The sequence below is a fragment of the Pipra filicauda genome, unplaced genomic scaffold, assembly GCF_003945595.2.
Source record: "Pipra filicauda isolate LSUMZ 115617 unplaced genomic scaffold, ASM394559v2 scaffold9_size5747161_pilon, whole genome shotgun sequence".
In the NCBI taxonomy this organism is placed as follows: domain Eukaryota; kingdom Metazoa; phylum Chordata; class Aves; order Passeriformes; family Pipridae; genus Pipra; species Pipra filicauda.
This window is the reverse complement of record NW_024105198.1, coordinates 4008146-4024784: the sequence shown is the minus strand read 5'-3', so window position 1 is coordinate 4024784 and position 16639 is coordinate 4008146. Positions and strand designations below refer to the sequence as shown.

Genomic DNA, 16639 nt, shown 5'->3' with positions numbered 1-16639 from the left:
AAAAGGAGAGTGATTAAAAAGATGATATCAAGGTCTAAACTGAAAGCTGTGGTTGAAGCTTCCTATTGCAGATTTCTTTTATTATTGCACTCCTCTGATGACTATTATGTAGTTTTTAACAATGCCACAAGTTTCAGACAGAGTCCTGTAGATTCAGCAGAAGAACTGGCTTTATAGATCAAATAGAAACTTAGCAAGTACTTGAATGTCCTTGAATGTGTGATCCTGGGATTGCTCCTAATTTGGGAAGATTCTTGGTTCATGCATGTATCTTGAAGCATATGAGAAGATACTTTGATTAATTAGGACTGTGAGGCAACATACTGTTTTCTAGGCTGCTCTGTTTCTGTGGAGTGCTTGTGAACCTGGGTGATTAAATGCAGACTTGCACTGCTGCTTATTTTATCTGCGAGTCATTATTGTCTGCCTTGGAAGGCTCCGCGACCGGCAGGGCCCAGCCAACTGTCTGGCAACTGTTAACAAAATTATCAATTATCTTGTTGAGTCCTATCATCTTGTACTTTGATTATCCTGTGAGTAAGGGGGACTGGTTATGCTAACATCCTGATTGTCTCCTAAACACATAGGTTAAGTCAGGGAAAAGTAATGATGTTAATTAACTGGGAGCAAACACGATGAAGGCCTTTAGTACCATGGAAGAGCATGGTGCCCAGGCTGTTAATCACAGCATTCTGTTTTCATACCATTCCACAGGAATCTACACAAGTGCATCCTGTCTGTTATTCTGAGGGACCTTTTACTTTCTTTACTTGAAACTTTCCTTTATGACTTAAACCAGAAAAAATACATTTTTTGTCCTAAAGTGTGTGTATTGATAGCTAGCTGCATGTTTTATCCTACAAATGTCTGTACTACATATGCAAATAGAGAAAAAAAGTAAGCTATGCAGTTTTGGTTTAAGGTAGTAAAGACCTGTCCAAGATGCAAATTCTGTACATGAGCATTGTTATTAGAGATCTTTGACTCTGAGATTGGAGATAAATTTTGCTTCATATTTCATTATCTACATTTCTTTCTACCAGAACAATAGCTAAATCTGTTTCCTGAGGACTGCCTGTAGCCAGCTTCAGGCAGCTAGCATTGCTGCTTTAAAAGGGATCTAGCACTGCTTCCCTCTCCTTATCTGTACCTGAAGAGGGTCAGAGAATGAAAGCATTTAAGAGGTCATTTTCTGTGTAGTGATGGTATCTTGGTTTATGGGAATGCTGTATGCAAATCATTGTGCTTTAAAGCAAGCTTTTCTGCATTCATTACTCTCCAAGTCTGCAGCTGATAACCAGAGCAACCTGGCTTTAAAGTTGGAGGTAAAAAAAGAATTAGCACTAGAACAATTTTTTTTAATTCTCTTTAAGAAATCCAGCATGAGGGTTTGTAATGATATAAAGATTTGTGTTGTCATGATGTGGCCTCCTCACCCAGACCTCAAGAAGTGCAGAAGAGCATTCTGTTACATCCTTCTGCATGTTTGTAATCATCCACGCTAGGGAAAAGTCTGACTAACTTCTTTTTTACAAGAAGTTTTAATCTAGTGGCCCTTCTAGAACTTAATCTGACTCTTTCTTTGCGCCTGGATAGCACTAGAATTTGACACACATAAATATGAATTACATGATTAGAAAGTCATCTCAAGGTTATTGCTACTCACAGTTGTGTGCTCTACAGTTGAACATGGTGGCTTTGCTGTGTAAGCATTAACCCTGGGTGTTCTGTGCAGGCATAAAGTGGCTCTGCCTCAGTTCCAAACAAACTGGGTTGAGCATAAGTTCATCTCCACAGTGCCAAGCCTAACTCAATAAAGCTATTATCTTGGAAGTGAGTTAATCATCCCTATTGTCTGCCCTGCGGTAACAAGCTGGAGAACTGCCGAAATGGGCCAGACTCTGACTGTGTGAGGAGCAGTGGGATGACCCCTTGGTGTCTTATCCCCTCCACTGGTGATCTGGATAGAAGGTAGGACTGGGAAGAAACTCTGTATAACCTCAAGGAGTTATAACCCAGGGTATGGGGTATCATCGCTCACTATAAATTAGTGCCATTTAAAATATATCTATTTTAATAGAATCATAAAATCATATAAAATTCTGAGTTGGAAGGGACCCACAGGATCATCAAAGTCCAACTCCTGGCCCTGCACAGGACAGCCCCAAGAATCACACCATGATATCCCATCTATGAGGAGATTCGCATAAATGCATTTAGATATACACAAAATACATATCTCCACATACTTTTTATGAATATGATCTGAGCAGTAGTAATTTCTACAGAGAAATTACAGTAGTAATTTCTACAGTAGTAATTTCTACAGAGAAAACAAAGCAGAGATAAGTATGAGTTCCTTTTTTGTGCAAGAAAGTGAAAGTAGTGGGATGAATGATCCCTCCCAGTTGTGAGTGAAATCTATATAAAATGTGCTTTCACTGCTCTAAGTGCCTTATATTACTAAATTGGCCAACAAATTAGATTTGAGCAAATTAATCACTTAGCATAATTTTGACCTTAATTTCTCAGTGTCTCAGAACCTCATCATAAGCCATGTAGAAAACATAATGTAAATAGAGATCTGTATTCCAGTGTCATCCCAAGCTGCCATAGTTCTGGCATATCTTAATATGTGATTTTGGGGATGCCTAGTGCTGTGTGCCACCACCATACAAATAGTTAAGTGCTGTTTGCTCTGCACAGGATACCTGCAGGGAGGGAGAATCCATGTTTTATTCACAATCACTTTTATTTCCTAATCAGTATTTTCTGTGCTAAGAGTAAATAAACCAGTATTAAATTATAGAAGGGGGTGTTAAAATAAAGTATTTAATATCTGCAAGACCTCACACTTTCCATGGTCAGAAACAGCTATTTTTTATGAATTATTGTGCTCTTGTTCACCTGCTGTAGCATAGACTCATCGTACTCCTTTCTCGGGGAGCCCTCTACTGACCTAAAATGCAGTGTGTTCAACTAAATGATACCTCAAAATATCATTTGACCTGTAATGTAAACACATGCCCTGATGCCAAGGTAAATTTCAGTAAGAAAAAAAAACAAACAAACCACATATGGTATTACTAAATATTTAAGAAATTCTTAATTTTAAAGGTTGACAGCTTTAGGTCAAAACAAACACGTTTGCGGCCAGATTTCTGTTTCTTTGTCTAGACAAGGGAATGTGGTTTGCAGAAAAATAGAGGGTCCAAGAACTGACTGTTTTCTCATTTTCTTGCCTCTGACTTTTCTTGTATGAATCAGTTAACTTTTTTGGAGGGTGATGAACTCAAGAGCAACTGCTGTGTAGACTGATTCTGCAGGAAATTTTTCTACAGTGAATTGAGATCCCACTATTAAAAATGCTCATTAATTTATCATGAGTCTCACAACTGCTGCCATTCATATATTAGCACTAGGTTCTGAAATTGGTATTGCCAGGGAATCACAGATTTCATTCAAATAGACTCAATGTCTCATGCATAATTAAAGCAATCTGATAACATGAAGGAAGTTGGGTGGATGGGGGGTACCAGCAGAAAGCAAATTCATTATATATAAAAATATAAAAGTATTTTTTTAATTTTGCAGGGTGGAGAAGTTAGGGAAGGCTGATTATTTTAATATTTGAAATTGCTAATGTTGTGGTTCTGAGAGGGGATTTTAATATATGGAGGGGTTTAATTCCTTATTTACATGGGTCTAGGAACTGGAGCTGTTGTTTATTGTTGGGTTAATGCCATAAGATCTCAGCAGGTCACTCTGCTCATCAGTACGTGTGGAAAGAGAGACCCTTGATGCAAAAGATGAACACCTGAGACTGACAGTGCAACAGCCAGCCAGGGAAGCTAAACTTTTTCATTTCCAAGGAAAAACAGGAGAAAAATAAAGTGTTATTTTCAACACGCTGTTATTGATCACCCTAAACAGCACAGAATCTTGCCATGGTCTTTCCTCATCCGTGAACCCCAGGGATAAAGTGTGAAGGGAGAGGTGCCAGGTGTGAGGGCAAACATGACTAGAAAAGAGTGATGCTGATATCAAAGGAAGTTGAGGCTCAGAGTTCAGATGAGCTGCTCAGTGTCCCACACTCTCAATCACAAGGGTTGTTTGAATCTGTAGTAGGCAGCAGGGAGGGCTGTTGAGCGTATTTGGGAATCTGCACAGGTCTGTGGCACTACTTTGTTACATTATCTGCTTTGTAACATGGTTTGTGATGGGTTTGGTTGATTAGCTGCCATGTGTGTTCTGGTTTCCTCTAAAAGTGCACAGATCTCAGTAAAGTGTTGCTGATATGCATGGAATAAATTTACATAATAACCCCCTGAAAATTATAGAGAAGGAAGAAAGAAGGAAGAGGGGAGAAAAAGTATGTTGCAGAGGTTTGGGGCTTGAAATATAAAAGAGTTGTTGCTGCACAACTCAGGTTTCAAGTAGCTGTGTCTAATTCATTCCAGCAGGTAAAATTGGAGTATGACACTGCTGAAGTGCTGTGTTCACGGAGGGATAAACATGGCAGTTTACCTGATTTTTTGAAGTTATGTTGTTTTTAACTTGACATATGAAGAAATCTGAGATGTCTGTTTAGATTTTAACACTCTTAATGTAACTAAAAATGTCCTAAAGGCTCAGCACTTACACCCACGGAGGTTTGCATAGCGCAGGCACGATACGGAACAGTTTCAAATTTCACTAGACAAAAAACACTCAAAAAAAACAAGACTAGCATGTGAACTTCTGTGTTAAAGAAACTGCCTGCACACTGAATACTGATGTTTATTCTAGCAGATTGATCTCTCTCACGCATAATATTTTCATATCTTCGTATCCACTAAATATGTTTTCATTTTATTCATTTTATACATCTTTCTTTTCCTATGACAGAATGGGGGATGGGTTGCCATGCCTGCCTTTTCAGTAAAACCAGATAACATTAAAGACATGTCCCTGCAAGGCAGGTTCAGTAAAAGCGTGCCCCCAAAGCCAAACCGAATCTGTGTAAAAGTGACTGTGTGCAGCTTTTCACATTTTTTCTATCCTGGGTTTAAACTGTTCATATTTTAAAAAAAAATAAAAATGTATGCCAGTAGACATGCTTTATGTTGTTAATAGGCAGCTTGGATATTTGAGTAAGCAAGTTGCCTTGAAAACTGAGCTTAACTCACAGAAAAAACAGGTGCGAACATAAAAAATAAAAATCTGTGATGAATCCCCCCAACTCCACTTTATTTCATTTTCTTATTTTCATTGTGATGCAGCTAAAAAAAATAAAGGAGAGGTATATAATTTACATAGAGGAAAATATTGTGTGTGTTTAAACCAGGTATTATTTTTTGCCACGGTCCTTAAGAGAGTGGTGCAGATCCACCTGATGTCCTGAGAACTGGCTTTTGTAGTGAAATCGGGTTTGTAAGTTGGGATGAATGCAAGAATTCTAGCATTGCAAGAATACATAACTCCTAAATGAGTAGGTTGTAAAACTTCGGAAGAGAGAAGAGCCTACAGCTTCATTTATGACGTGTCATGTGATACTGAATCATCTTTAACACCAGCATTTTTTGAAGTTTGTAAGGTTTTTTATCTTTTTGGATCTGCGTGGTGCCAGAGAGATAAAGGCAGGGACAGTAGTTATTTCCTTCCTGCAAAGATGTTTATGCTATAAGGTAAAAGACCTTAAAAAAATGTTACTTTAGTATAAACCTATTCAAAATATTCAGATTTATTTTGCAGTATGCAAAATTTTGCAGTATGCAGCTTGCGTGGGTTGGAAGGGACCTTAAAGATCATCTTGTTCCAAATCCCCTGCCATGGGCAGGGACACCTTCCACTATCCCAGGTTGCTCCCCAAGCCCCATCCAACCTGGCATTGAACACTTCCAGGGATGGGGCAGCCACAGCTTCCCTGGGCAGCCTGTTCCAGTGCCTCACCACCCTCACAGGGAAGGAATACTGTATAACTCTACAATTATTGTTATGTTTTATATTAATATTTATCTCTAAAGTAATTGGAAGTTGACCAAATACATTTTTGTTTACTGAAGAACACCTTTCCCTCAGCCAAATATAGTGAAAGTGTTAAAAATGTATAAGAAAATCATTATGGAGTGAATTAGCATTTGAACTCTCAAATCTTTCCTTAGACATTATAATTGTGCAAATGTTACATCAATTATTGTGTGTATTGTATGCGTATTATTATGTATAAATGCTATTTGAGAAGCATTTAGTGTTTTAACCACTTCAGTATGGGAATAGAATCAATTATGCCGCTTTAGCATTTCACTTTAGGACAAAATTGTTGTCTTTACTCTTGGCTAAGTTATTCTTGAATTTAATAATTCAATAGTCAGTCTGATCCATTTTTCACCTAGGAAAAGGGAACAGAAGCTTGTCTTTATTTTCCATGTATATTCAGTGTTGTACTCATGGGAATTGTATATCCAAAAATAAGACTATAAATAAGAAATCAGTAGTCTTTTCTGTCTTGCTGCTTTATGTGGGTTTGATATATGCTTCTGCAGCATTATTACTTACTCTGTTCAAATCAATGCTCTGAGCTTTCCTTTAGGTGATTGATTTCCTCCAGATTAGCCTACGAAGTACGTGATTTAATAAACACTGCTGTTACCTGTTTGCTAACACACAGACGTCTGCAGTATTACAGACAGAGATACTGTAACATTTCCAAAAGGGCTTCAGTCTCATAAGATTTTGATGGTACAACATTATTTGAATAGGAAAGAGAAAACAGCTTTGGTCTTACATAGTTGAAAGCAAACTAAAATCACTTGGAAGAAATAGAAATAAGACAAGAACTTACAAATATGAAGCCAGACTCTGTAGGAGATAATGGTGAAAGTAAAGATACTTATTAGGGTATTGTCCTCTTTAATGCCACTTTTCTGCTTTAGAAAAGAATCATTTTTTCCATACTTCTGTGTTTTTAAACATTGCAGTAACAGATTGTAAAGTATCAGTAGAAATGTGTAACTGTTGATGTCCCTCCCATGAATATATCTGAATATGTATTTGCATTACCAAGTTTTTGCAGAAATGGGGTGTCAAGGAAGAATTTGAGTGGTTTGTGTGATACAGTGCTATTTAGGGTTCAATGGCTTTGGGCTCCATGTAGAATACCTATGTGGTATTTTATTAGGATGTTATTTCATAGCATTGCTTATCCACAGCAACTGACAGAGTGTGAATGTTCTGGGCAACTCTGTCTTAAAAGAATTCCGTGCAGGACAAGGAAGGATTTTGTATGGCATTTGGACATTTAAAACAGATTTTTTATAGTTGCTCATGGCTGGGTTATATGGACCTGGTTTAGATACAGTTTGGTACAGGTTTCTGTTTGCCCTCACGGTTTTATTTTTTTGTATTTCCGTAATACCTATTTGATATCTGGAAGACCAATGTTTTCTAATGCTTTCCAACCCAGACACTTTCAGGTATAATCACTGTTAGAAAATGTAATGGCCTTCAAGCACTGTTGGCCTGTGCAGTTGGGAAGTTTGGAGAAAGGTTTCATGAGAGGTTAACGTGTAGTATTTTAACACAGATGTCCAAACACAGTATTTTTCATCTTTAAGTTCACTCTTAGTTCTTTGTTATTCCTGATAATGGCCTGACATAACATTATTCCTCCCTGTTTTTTTCTCGCTGTATATATGGTAGGGTTTTTTTTTCTTCATGCCTTTCTCAGTATTGTATTCTCTGAGGGTAAATCTCAATAGCTTCACAGTATGTCTTTGGTCAGATGGAGGCTGCAGTCTGATACACAGCATGTTCCTTCAGTCTCCATACCCGAACTAGTCTGTGACCAGGTCATTTCTTTAATGCTTTCTGGGAAATGTTGTGGGGTTCTATTAATCTTTCTCCAGGAAACTTGTATTTCTGATATTACCCTGCTTTCATCCGCTTTCCTGGGAGATGGTTTTCCTTTTCAATTGCTGTACTATTGTTTTTAATATTACTAAGGCTTGTTGCTTTTCCTACTGCTTTCTATTGTAGAATTAAAATGCTTCTTTTGACACAGAAGCTATCATATTGCTTTTGAAGGATAGATATTATTCTTGCTCCCCCAACACCTTGGGAAGTATTGTGCCATATGATTCTATTCAGTCCACATTTTTATCAACATGGTCACCATCACCTGCAGCCATCATTCCATTTAAAGCACAGCCTTACGGGTATTTTTTCCCTTTTTGCAATACCAAGATATGAAGAAGATGAATGAAAGTTTCTTGCATGTTTTTGTCAGTGTGTTTTTACAGCTCCCATGAATAGTGATGGACTTGGCAGCCTAGAGACTGAAATCCTCTCTTTAATCACAGGCTGGGTATAGTTCAGCAGAAAGATGTATTTCTATACACAGCCCCTGTAGCATGTCTAAGCCTCAAGCTGGAGAGTCAACCTTCTAATAAGTGGAAAAAAGCTCTCAGGCCAGTCAGTCCCTGGCCTCATCTGTGGAACTGTTGAAAAAGAAGCATTTATGCCATTGAGCTTTGTGACAGGTGCTGACATCTAGTCTGGAGTGGACTGAGAGTTCTCTTTCATTCATTTGGGAATGCCTTTCTGTAATTTACTGTAACTCACTACACAGTGTAGTGTTCTCTCCAGTTTGGAAGCTGTACATCTGTGTGCATTGAGTTGTCACATAACACTTCAAAAGGCAGTGGGTTTTCAGGTCAGCTTGCATTTAACCCTGGGCTTGATCTCCAAATCCTTAATGCCTGTGATCATTTATTTTATTTTAGTTGTGTAAACTTTCAAAATCCAATAGCTAAAACCAGAGAACTGGTTTTAAACCAGTAAAACAATAAACCTCATTCCTATGTTTAGAGTATTGAGACATTTTATTTGAAAGCAAAGGAAAACTAAGGCCCTTCAGAGACTCCTGCAACATCCTGGCTCCACAGAAGACATATTGCACAGAATTCTTGTGTGTGGTCATAAATTGTAATCTCTGAACATTTTGTAATGCTGTGTTAGACAGGAAATGGTCCTGGTCACATTCCTATTCACAAAGATGTGTTAATGGGGATTTATTAATTTTTCTCTAAAAATCCAAGGTAATGCAAGTATGTGCTATGCCAAAAGAAGTGCTGGCTATTAAATCTGGTAGAAATAATTTGACTTGTTTGGGTTTTTTGTATCTTTCAGCTAACAGGACAAGTGACTTTGAAAATTGCCAATGAACCAGTTTTGCCGTTTAATGCCCTCGACATCGCATTAGAAGTTCAGAACAGTCTCAAAGGTAATTTTCTTTAGAGGAGTATTGTTCTCCATTAATTCAGGAGAAAAAGGAATCATCTAATCCCTAATATGTATTGTCAATTTTCACTTCAATGATAGCCAGTGATTTTACTAGTTAAACAGTGTCATTATATAGTGTTAAATAAAATGCAGGTTTTGTTGCTAAATAAATCTGTAAAATATTTATATTTCCTCTGATGTTACTTTGTCAATTAAGCAATAATTAGTATTAAAATGTCCTAATTACAGTCAACAATAACAAACTTTGTGACTGAACTTGATTTTAATTCCTTTCAAGGCTTTATTCAGTGCAAGCGAGAGCTTCTAATCCCATTATCATTTGGTTCCTTAATTTTCACAGTCATCTTCCTTGCTTGTTTATTCCACTAACTCACCTTGTTGCAGAGCATGCTAACTTCTCTCTTTTTTCAGGTGTGACAAAGCAAGATAATTTACCAGTACATATTGTTAGAACTGTCTAAGCCCTGATACCCTGCAAGCTCCATATTTGACATCAGCATGTTTGGGACAATGGGTTGGGATTAGGGAGACAGACGAGGAAGTTCCTAGTCAGAAAGTAAAGAGGAGTCGCTGGTAACTAGGAAATTGTGCAGAGATAATTCTTGTAGACTCTGGGTTTGGCACTGTTTGCTAGATACAGGATGAATGCCTTGATATGAGACCACTGCATCGAGACTGGGGTGCCATTACAAATATTCCTGTGTTGCCTTCTTGATTAAAGAACAGGCATTCTGCAGTCTCTTTGTCCTGTGTTGACAACAGAACCCAATCAAGCCAGTAGCCCTTGACTAGAGCTGTTTAAGGTAACCCAGTTACAGGGGGCAGTTGTGCATTCCCTTTGCTTATGGGGGCTGCTCTTTGTTATTTTTCTTTTCCCCTCTCTACAGGTAGTAGAAAAATGTTAATATGTTATAGGGAACTAAACCCATATTATGTTACTCTGCTGGTGTCTAGACTACAAAAGAGCAAAATGCTGCCTTCTTATCAATTATGAAAAGAATATTCCTTAGCTCCAGTCCTGAAGTCTAAGGAGGGAGAGAAAGTCTAGTTTTTAATGCTGTCTAGTCTCACTCATCCATATAAACTTTCTCCTTCAGTATCATCTGTTTTCCTCCTTCCATGCAGTCCCTTTTCCCTCGCAGATTCCTCATGTTCTAGTGTATTCAAATGAGATCCAACTCTCTTTCCTTTTCTAAATGACTATGCTGGTTGTGGAGAGCACATAAGAAGCTTAGTCCTTGAAGAATAATAAATCTTTTGATAATTTAGCTGCCAAATTCTAGCACATTCCTTGAATGTGTACAAAATGAGTTATTTTAGAAGCTGGTTTTCTGGTCAGAATTCACTGAACTTAAATTGTGAAAAGTATATCCCTGACAAGAATCCACATGAAATTTAAAAGACTGCTCCAAAGCATTGTCTTGTTAGGACCTCACAGTGGGAAAATGTGAGATAGGTAAAACCATGTTGTTATTTCCTGGTCTCCAACTATGTCTCTGATAGGATTACCTGTAGTATCCTAAGGCCTTTCAAAAATATTTTTATTTATATGTTTATGGAAATCTTAAGTTGGCCTGTTAAATAAAGATGTAAGTTCTACAAAATCACACTCAAACTATACATATAGTGTAGCAGAATGTGAGATTGTATCTCAAACATAAAGACTTCTTGCAATCTTGAGGTGCTGCCCCTGCATTTCATTCACTCCCTACACTATAAAGCACCACTTTTCTGTAATACACAGTCATAGAAGTATGATACCTTTTCTTTAATCTTTGCCATCCATCATTGTCAAGACCTAGGAGTCAGTAGGCAAGTATTGGTCTGGAATCAGTGAGCATCTAAAAAGACAAGTAATTTTAGCTCTGTTGAGCCACGTAAACATTGGTTTAGTTCAGCTTAAACACAGCAGGGAATGATCATCAAATGAAAAGTGCGGCTCAGCTGGTATTCCTTCAACTGAACATGAGATGTCTGCTATTGTTCTTCCTTTTTTTTTTATTTTGAGTAACAGGAAATGTTGATTTAAACTGACATTTTTCCTCTAACTTCAGTTAGATCATTTATCTCTACCACTTCAGGGGAGGGGAGATTATTTCCTAGGCTGTAGGGCCAGGAGGATAAATCTTCTCTCAGCTGTTCACTTTGGAGTTTTGTTTAATGATTTTTCTTATGACTTTCATGTCTTGTCTATCTTCAACTTGTGTCGAATAACAGTTTATTATCATTTTGGAAAACATTAATACAATAGTCTTTTTTCTGGTTACTTGAATGAGTTACTTGAATGTACTTTTTAACATGGCTCATGGGTTTCTTCATTCTTCAGAAGATTTTATGTTGTGTGAAATTTCCAGTTGAAAGTGGCATTGTCTTAGTAAACTGCTTCCTTCCCCAAATCAATGCAAACTGTAAATGTAGAAAAGGTGAAGGTAAATCTGCATGAGATAGATTTGCTCATTAGGCTTAATTTTGTGCCTCTGGGATTTGGTTCAGCCAGTCCCTTAAACACCCATTTTATTGCCCATTGGACTTTCTCACATGCTTAAAGTTAAATCATATGTATAAATACTTGAGTCAGTGTTTTGCAGTCTCCTGGATGCACTCAAAAAAGATCGTGTATACCTTTGTATTTGCTAATAGTGCATTTATTTATGTTTGTAACGGATTTAACTCTGTAATGTGGTGGATGTATCTCTGTTATATTCCATGGGATATTACTGAAAGGAAGGGTTGTGACTGGAGAGACATTTCATTTTGTGCATCTGCTGATGGTCTGATGTTTAACAGGAAACCTCATGGTCATAAATGATAGGAGATGGGTTCCAAGACTGAAATCCAGGTCCCCAGGGCTAGTCAGGCTGTTATCTGTCTGATCACAGATGTGATATTTTAGACAAATTCATGAATAGGTGACAGCTTCAAATCTTCTCGTTAACTACACCTTGTAGTTGTGTGGAACTTGTGCCTTCTGTGTGTTTAAAATTAAGACTCACTGCAAGTTGAATCAAGTACAAGATTTGATACTCTCTAAAATTTAGGGTATGTTGCAAGAAGTTTCAGGGATTGATGGAGGTGCTCAGGTGTCTCATTAGGATTAAAAGCTTTTCTGTACCTTTGCACCTGACTGTCTCAGCAATAAGAAGTTCAATCACACAGTTTATAAAAATAAAGGCAGCCAGTTTGATGCTGACCATGTCCCTTGCTTGGGTGTTGTAGAAGCTGATGTCATTTATTAATCCCAGTCACTTGGGCACACCTAGACTCGTGCAGACCTTCCAAAAATTGGTGTCTGTGCTGCAGCCCCGTGGCTGTGCAGCACTAGGCAGGCAAGGTAAGATTCCCCAGTTGTGTCTGTCAGCACAGGCTGGTGAAGCTGGTCAGCAAATTGTAGCCATCTCTGATAGGCACTGGCTGAGACAGAGAGAGGCTTGTGGAGACAAATTGTGTGGATGAGATTTTCTGGTTTTCCCTGTATGGGAAGTGCAATAGCTGTGATTTAAAGCTCTTTGGCTGATGCAGTGTCAATTGTGTGTGGCTTTCTATCAGTTAGGTCCTTTCTTCTCCCCAGAATGGATGTCGTACAGATGTTACAGCAGCTGAAGTATTTGGGGTGACAATAGTAGGCAGTGCTAGCAGAAGTTTAAAAATAATCTGGTTTATGATAAGCCATTTCCAGGAAAGTCTGCGTGACTTTCCACAGCCTCGATTCAACCCATACGTTTCAAAACATCAGGCTAAACTCTTTGTCCTTAGAAAAATCAATACAAAAACATATCTCTCTAATTTACTTGATGGCTGCATGCTCATTGCCTACAGCTATCTGCTAGTCTTCAGCTTGGCGTCATTTTGTCTGCTTGACTGTATTTCCCTGATCATTTCGGGTGCTTTTCAGAGTTAATTTCTCCACCCGTCTGTCATGTTCAGAAAGTTTCCCTTTTTACTGTTTCCACCCATTATTCTTGACTGCTACAGAGGGGAAAAAAGCAAAACTTGATTATCTGTATGTATGACAGAAATATGTCCTTTGCCATGAGACACTGACATCTTGTCTTCAGTATCCTTTCAAGGTTAGTATATATTAGTACCTTTCATCAACCTTTAAAAAAAAACAATCATGGAAAAATGCATTTTCCATGGACAAAACATTTGATACTGAAGAGAAAGGATGAGCAGCTAATCTGTATCTGTAGACCATGTAAGTTCAGCAGCTCTGTACAAAGTCATGGATAGCTTAATAGAATCATGGAATAGTTTGTGTTGGAAAGGACCTTTTAAAGACCATCTAGTCCAACCCCCCTGCAATGAGCAGGGACATCTTGAATGTTTCCATGGATGGGGAATACACCACCTCTTCAGGAAACTTGTACTAGTGTTTCACAATCTCAATGAAAAAAATTTCTTCCTTACACCTAGTCTAAATCTAATCTTTATTTTAACACCTTTACCCCTTATCCTATTACAACAACCCCTACTAAAAAAGTTTGTTCCCATCTTTCTTACAAAGCCCCCTTTAAGTATTGAAAGAGCACAATAAAGTGTCTCTGGAGCCTGCTCTTCCCCAGGCTGCTCCTGCATTGACATGCATGTAGTGATATGTTACAACATGCCTCTTTAGTGGTAGCCTCTTTGAAAAGAGTCTTCTTGTAGCAACACCAGATTAGTTTGCTTGGGCAATAGCAGTCATGGTAGCAAAATTGAAGCTGATGGCAACATGTTCTTTGCACTGAGGATGTCTGTGGATTTGTGTTTCTGCCCCTTTAGGGTGCTTCCTACAAAGCTTTCTCATTCAGATTTTCTACTGCCTGGTCTGATCATCCTATTTTTGCACAGCATGAAAAATCTGCCTAGTGAATACAGCAGCACACCATAGCTGATCCTGAATTTGCAAGCTAATCAAAACCTGAAGCAATTTACCTTCTCTCTTACATGCAAACACATGTTCACATGCATGGTGAGCAAGCATAACTTAAGCATAACTGCTGATTTGTCTGTGCTCACTCTCCTGTAGGTACTTGTAGGCAAGTACATTCATAACAGAGGGCACAAGCACAATTTAAAAATGTTAACTCTCTAGCAGTGCTTTTCATAAGAGCAGTCAGTTACATGGGGAAAGGCTGTTGTATTCAATGTCTGTAAAAATAAATATCTATTTGGTGTAACCTGTTTCTGAGTAGAATCCAGTTACATTTAGCAAGTGTAATGAGATTCAACAATGTAATTCTCTGATCAAGAGTACATATGCTCTTGAGTCACTTTCTTGTACTTGCGATTTTATTTTTATAGCAACTAAACAGCTAGCTTAGATGATTCATCATGAATCATACTGAAGACAAAAGGACAAAGAATACAAAATATAATAACGTGGCATTGTTTTCTCTTGAGTGAAGTAATACTTGTGCTTGATTTTCTCTGTAAAAGCATCACAAGATGTTTAAGGCACCTTTAGTTAATGCATCCTTCTCTTGAAGGATCATTTGCCCTTCTAACTCCCAGCTTCTCAACTTGAAACAAGTATAAATCACAGCTTCCCTTGGCAGTGAAGTTCCATGTGTTGTGATGCCCATTCTGTCCTTAGTTTGCTGGGGTAACACTGGCCATAGACACTTGCAGGTTTTGTACTGAAGTATTAAAGAGGGGCCTGGGCGTGTATTTTCTGAGAGCTGATTTAGAGTGTGTGGTAAACAGTGCTTCTTACTTATGAGTGTAAACAAAAATGTAGTTGGTTTAGGTGCCAAATGCTGTGGAGAATGAGTGGGAGCATGTACAGGATTTTTATGTTTGAAAGGGTGGTCTAGTTGGCTTCATTTCCAAATATGGAATGATGGATTTTCCCTTTATCTCACCTTCCCTATTGAAAAGGCAAAGCTGACATTCGCAATTGTTTAAAAATTATAAATGTTTTCTGTTACTTGGAATACAAAGTGCTTTGCTGAAACCAAAGGATTCTTTCTAACAGGGTGAATTTAAGTATTTCCATATGGACAGAAGTCCCGGGGTAAGGTATGCACAGTGCCTACATTACATACCTGGGAATAGCAAGTTCTTCAGCTGCACAGGATGTTTGCCAGAGATTTGAAAATTAAGGATAATGATATTTTGCAAAATATCGCAAGTGTACCAAGTTTATATACTTGGAGAATATTTTTCTGATGCATCAACCTAACTTGATCAGAATTTAAATTACTTCAGACTCAATCAGAAAGATACCAGTCCCATCCATCAAGGTACCAGAGTACCTGTTATCCATTCTAATTAGGGAAAGGTGGCTTGGTCAAGTGCCACTAAGAAAAGAACCTTGTCTCAAACCAGGGCAGACATAAACCATCTTCTCTCATTCCTGTTCTCACAGGGAGCTCCTGTTCATTGTTGAAATTTGTCTTGATAGCTCAGAAAAGCTGACATTTTCTCTCATGCCAGCATCTGTCTCTCCCTGTATTTTGGATCATTTCATGTTTTGCTGGATTGGAATGTGTTAGCTGAATGGCAGGAGTACATGGGGATCCATGAACTCCTTTTCATTTACTGGAATTTATCCAGTAGCAAATCTCTTTTTCCATCTGAGAGGGACAGTATATTATATTCAGGCATTTCCTTGATTTCTTCATTATACCTGTTTACTTTTTCGTTCCTATTATGTGCTCACCTTTCAGACTCCATCCATAAATAATTTGAGAAATGGGTTGATGTTTCTCCTGATTTTGACAAAGGTAGAGTTAATTTTCTTCCTAGTAGCTGGTACAGTGCTGTGTTTTGGGTTTTGTATGAGATTAAGGTTGATAACTCATGGATGTTTTAATTGTTCCTTAGCAGTGCTTACCCTGAGGATGTTCCACTTTCCGTGCTCTGCCATTAAGGAGGTTTACAGGAAACTGGGAGGGAACATGGCCAGGACAGCTGACCCAAACTGTCCAAAGAGATATTCCATACCATAGAACATCATGCCCAATCTATAAACTGCAGGGAGTTGACCGGGGGGCTGATTGCTCCTGTGGGCCCTGCTGAACATGCTCAGCAGGTGATGAGCAGTTGTACTGTGCATCACTTACCTGTCTTGAGTTTTATTCCTCTCTCTCTTTCTCCTTTTTCAATGCTGTATTATTATTGTTATTGTTGTGTTTGTTTGGTTGGTTGTTTTTAAAGTGCCCTAGTCTCAACCCATGCATTTTACCTTTCTGGTTTTTAAATTATTCTCCCGATTCCATCAGGGAAGCGGGAGGGTGTGAGTAAGCAGCTTCATGGCACTTACTGATTTTAAACCATATCAGTGTTCTCAAATTACTGTTTTTGATTTCTCCATGTATCTATTAGACAGGGAAGTTTAACATTCATTTAACTCGTGTCTTGAACCACTTTCTTG

The 16639-nt window shown here is 38.2% G+C and overlaps 1 protein-coding gene across 1 annotated transcript in view; it reads left to right on the top strand.

Annotated features, from left to right (window-relative positions):
• The window catches only part of NAALADL2 (N-acetylated alpha-linked acidic dipeptidase like 2), a 238439-nt gene that overhangs the window by 202777 nt on the left and 19023 nt on the right, over window positions 1-16639 (top strand). Inside the window, exon 11 of the mRNA XM_027724653.2 lies at window positions 9169-9262. Coding sequence (XP_027580454.2) covers window positions 9169-9262 — 94 coding nt within the window. The remainder of the gene's footprint in view (window positions 1-9168; window positions 9263-16639) is intronic.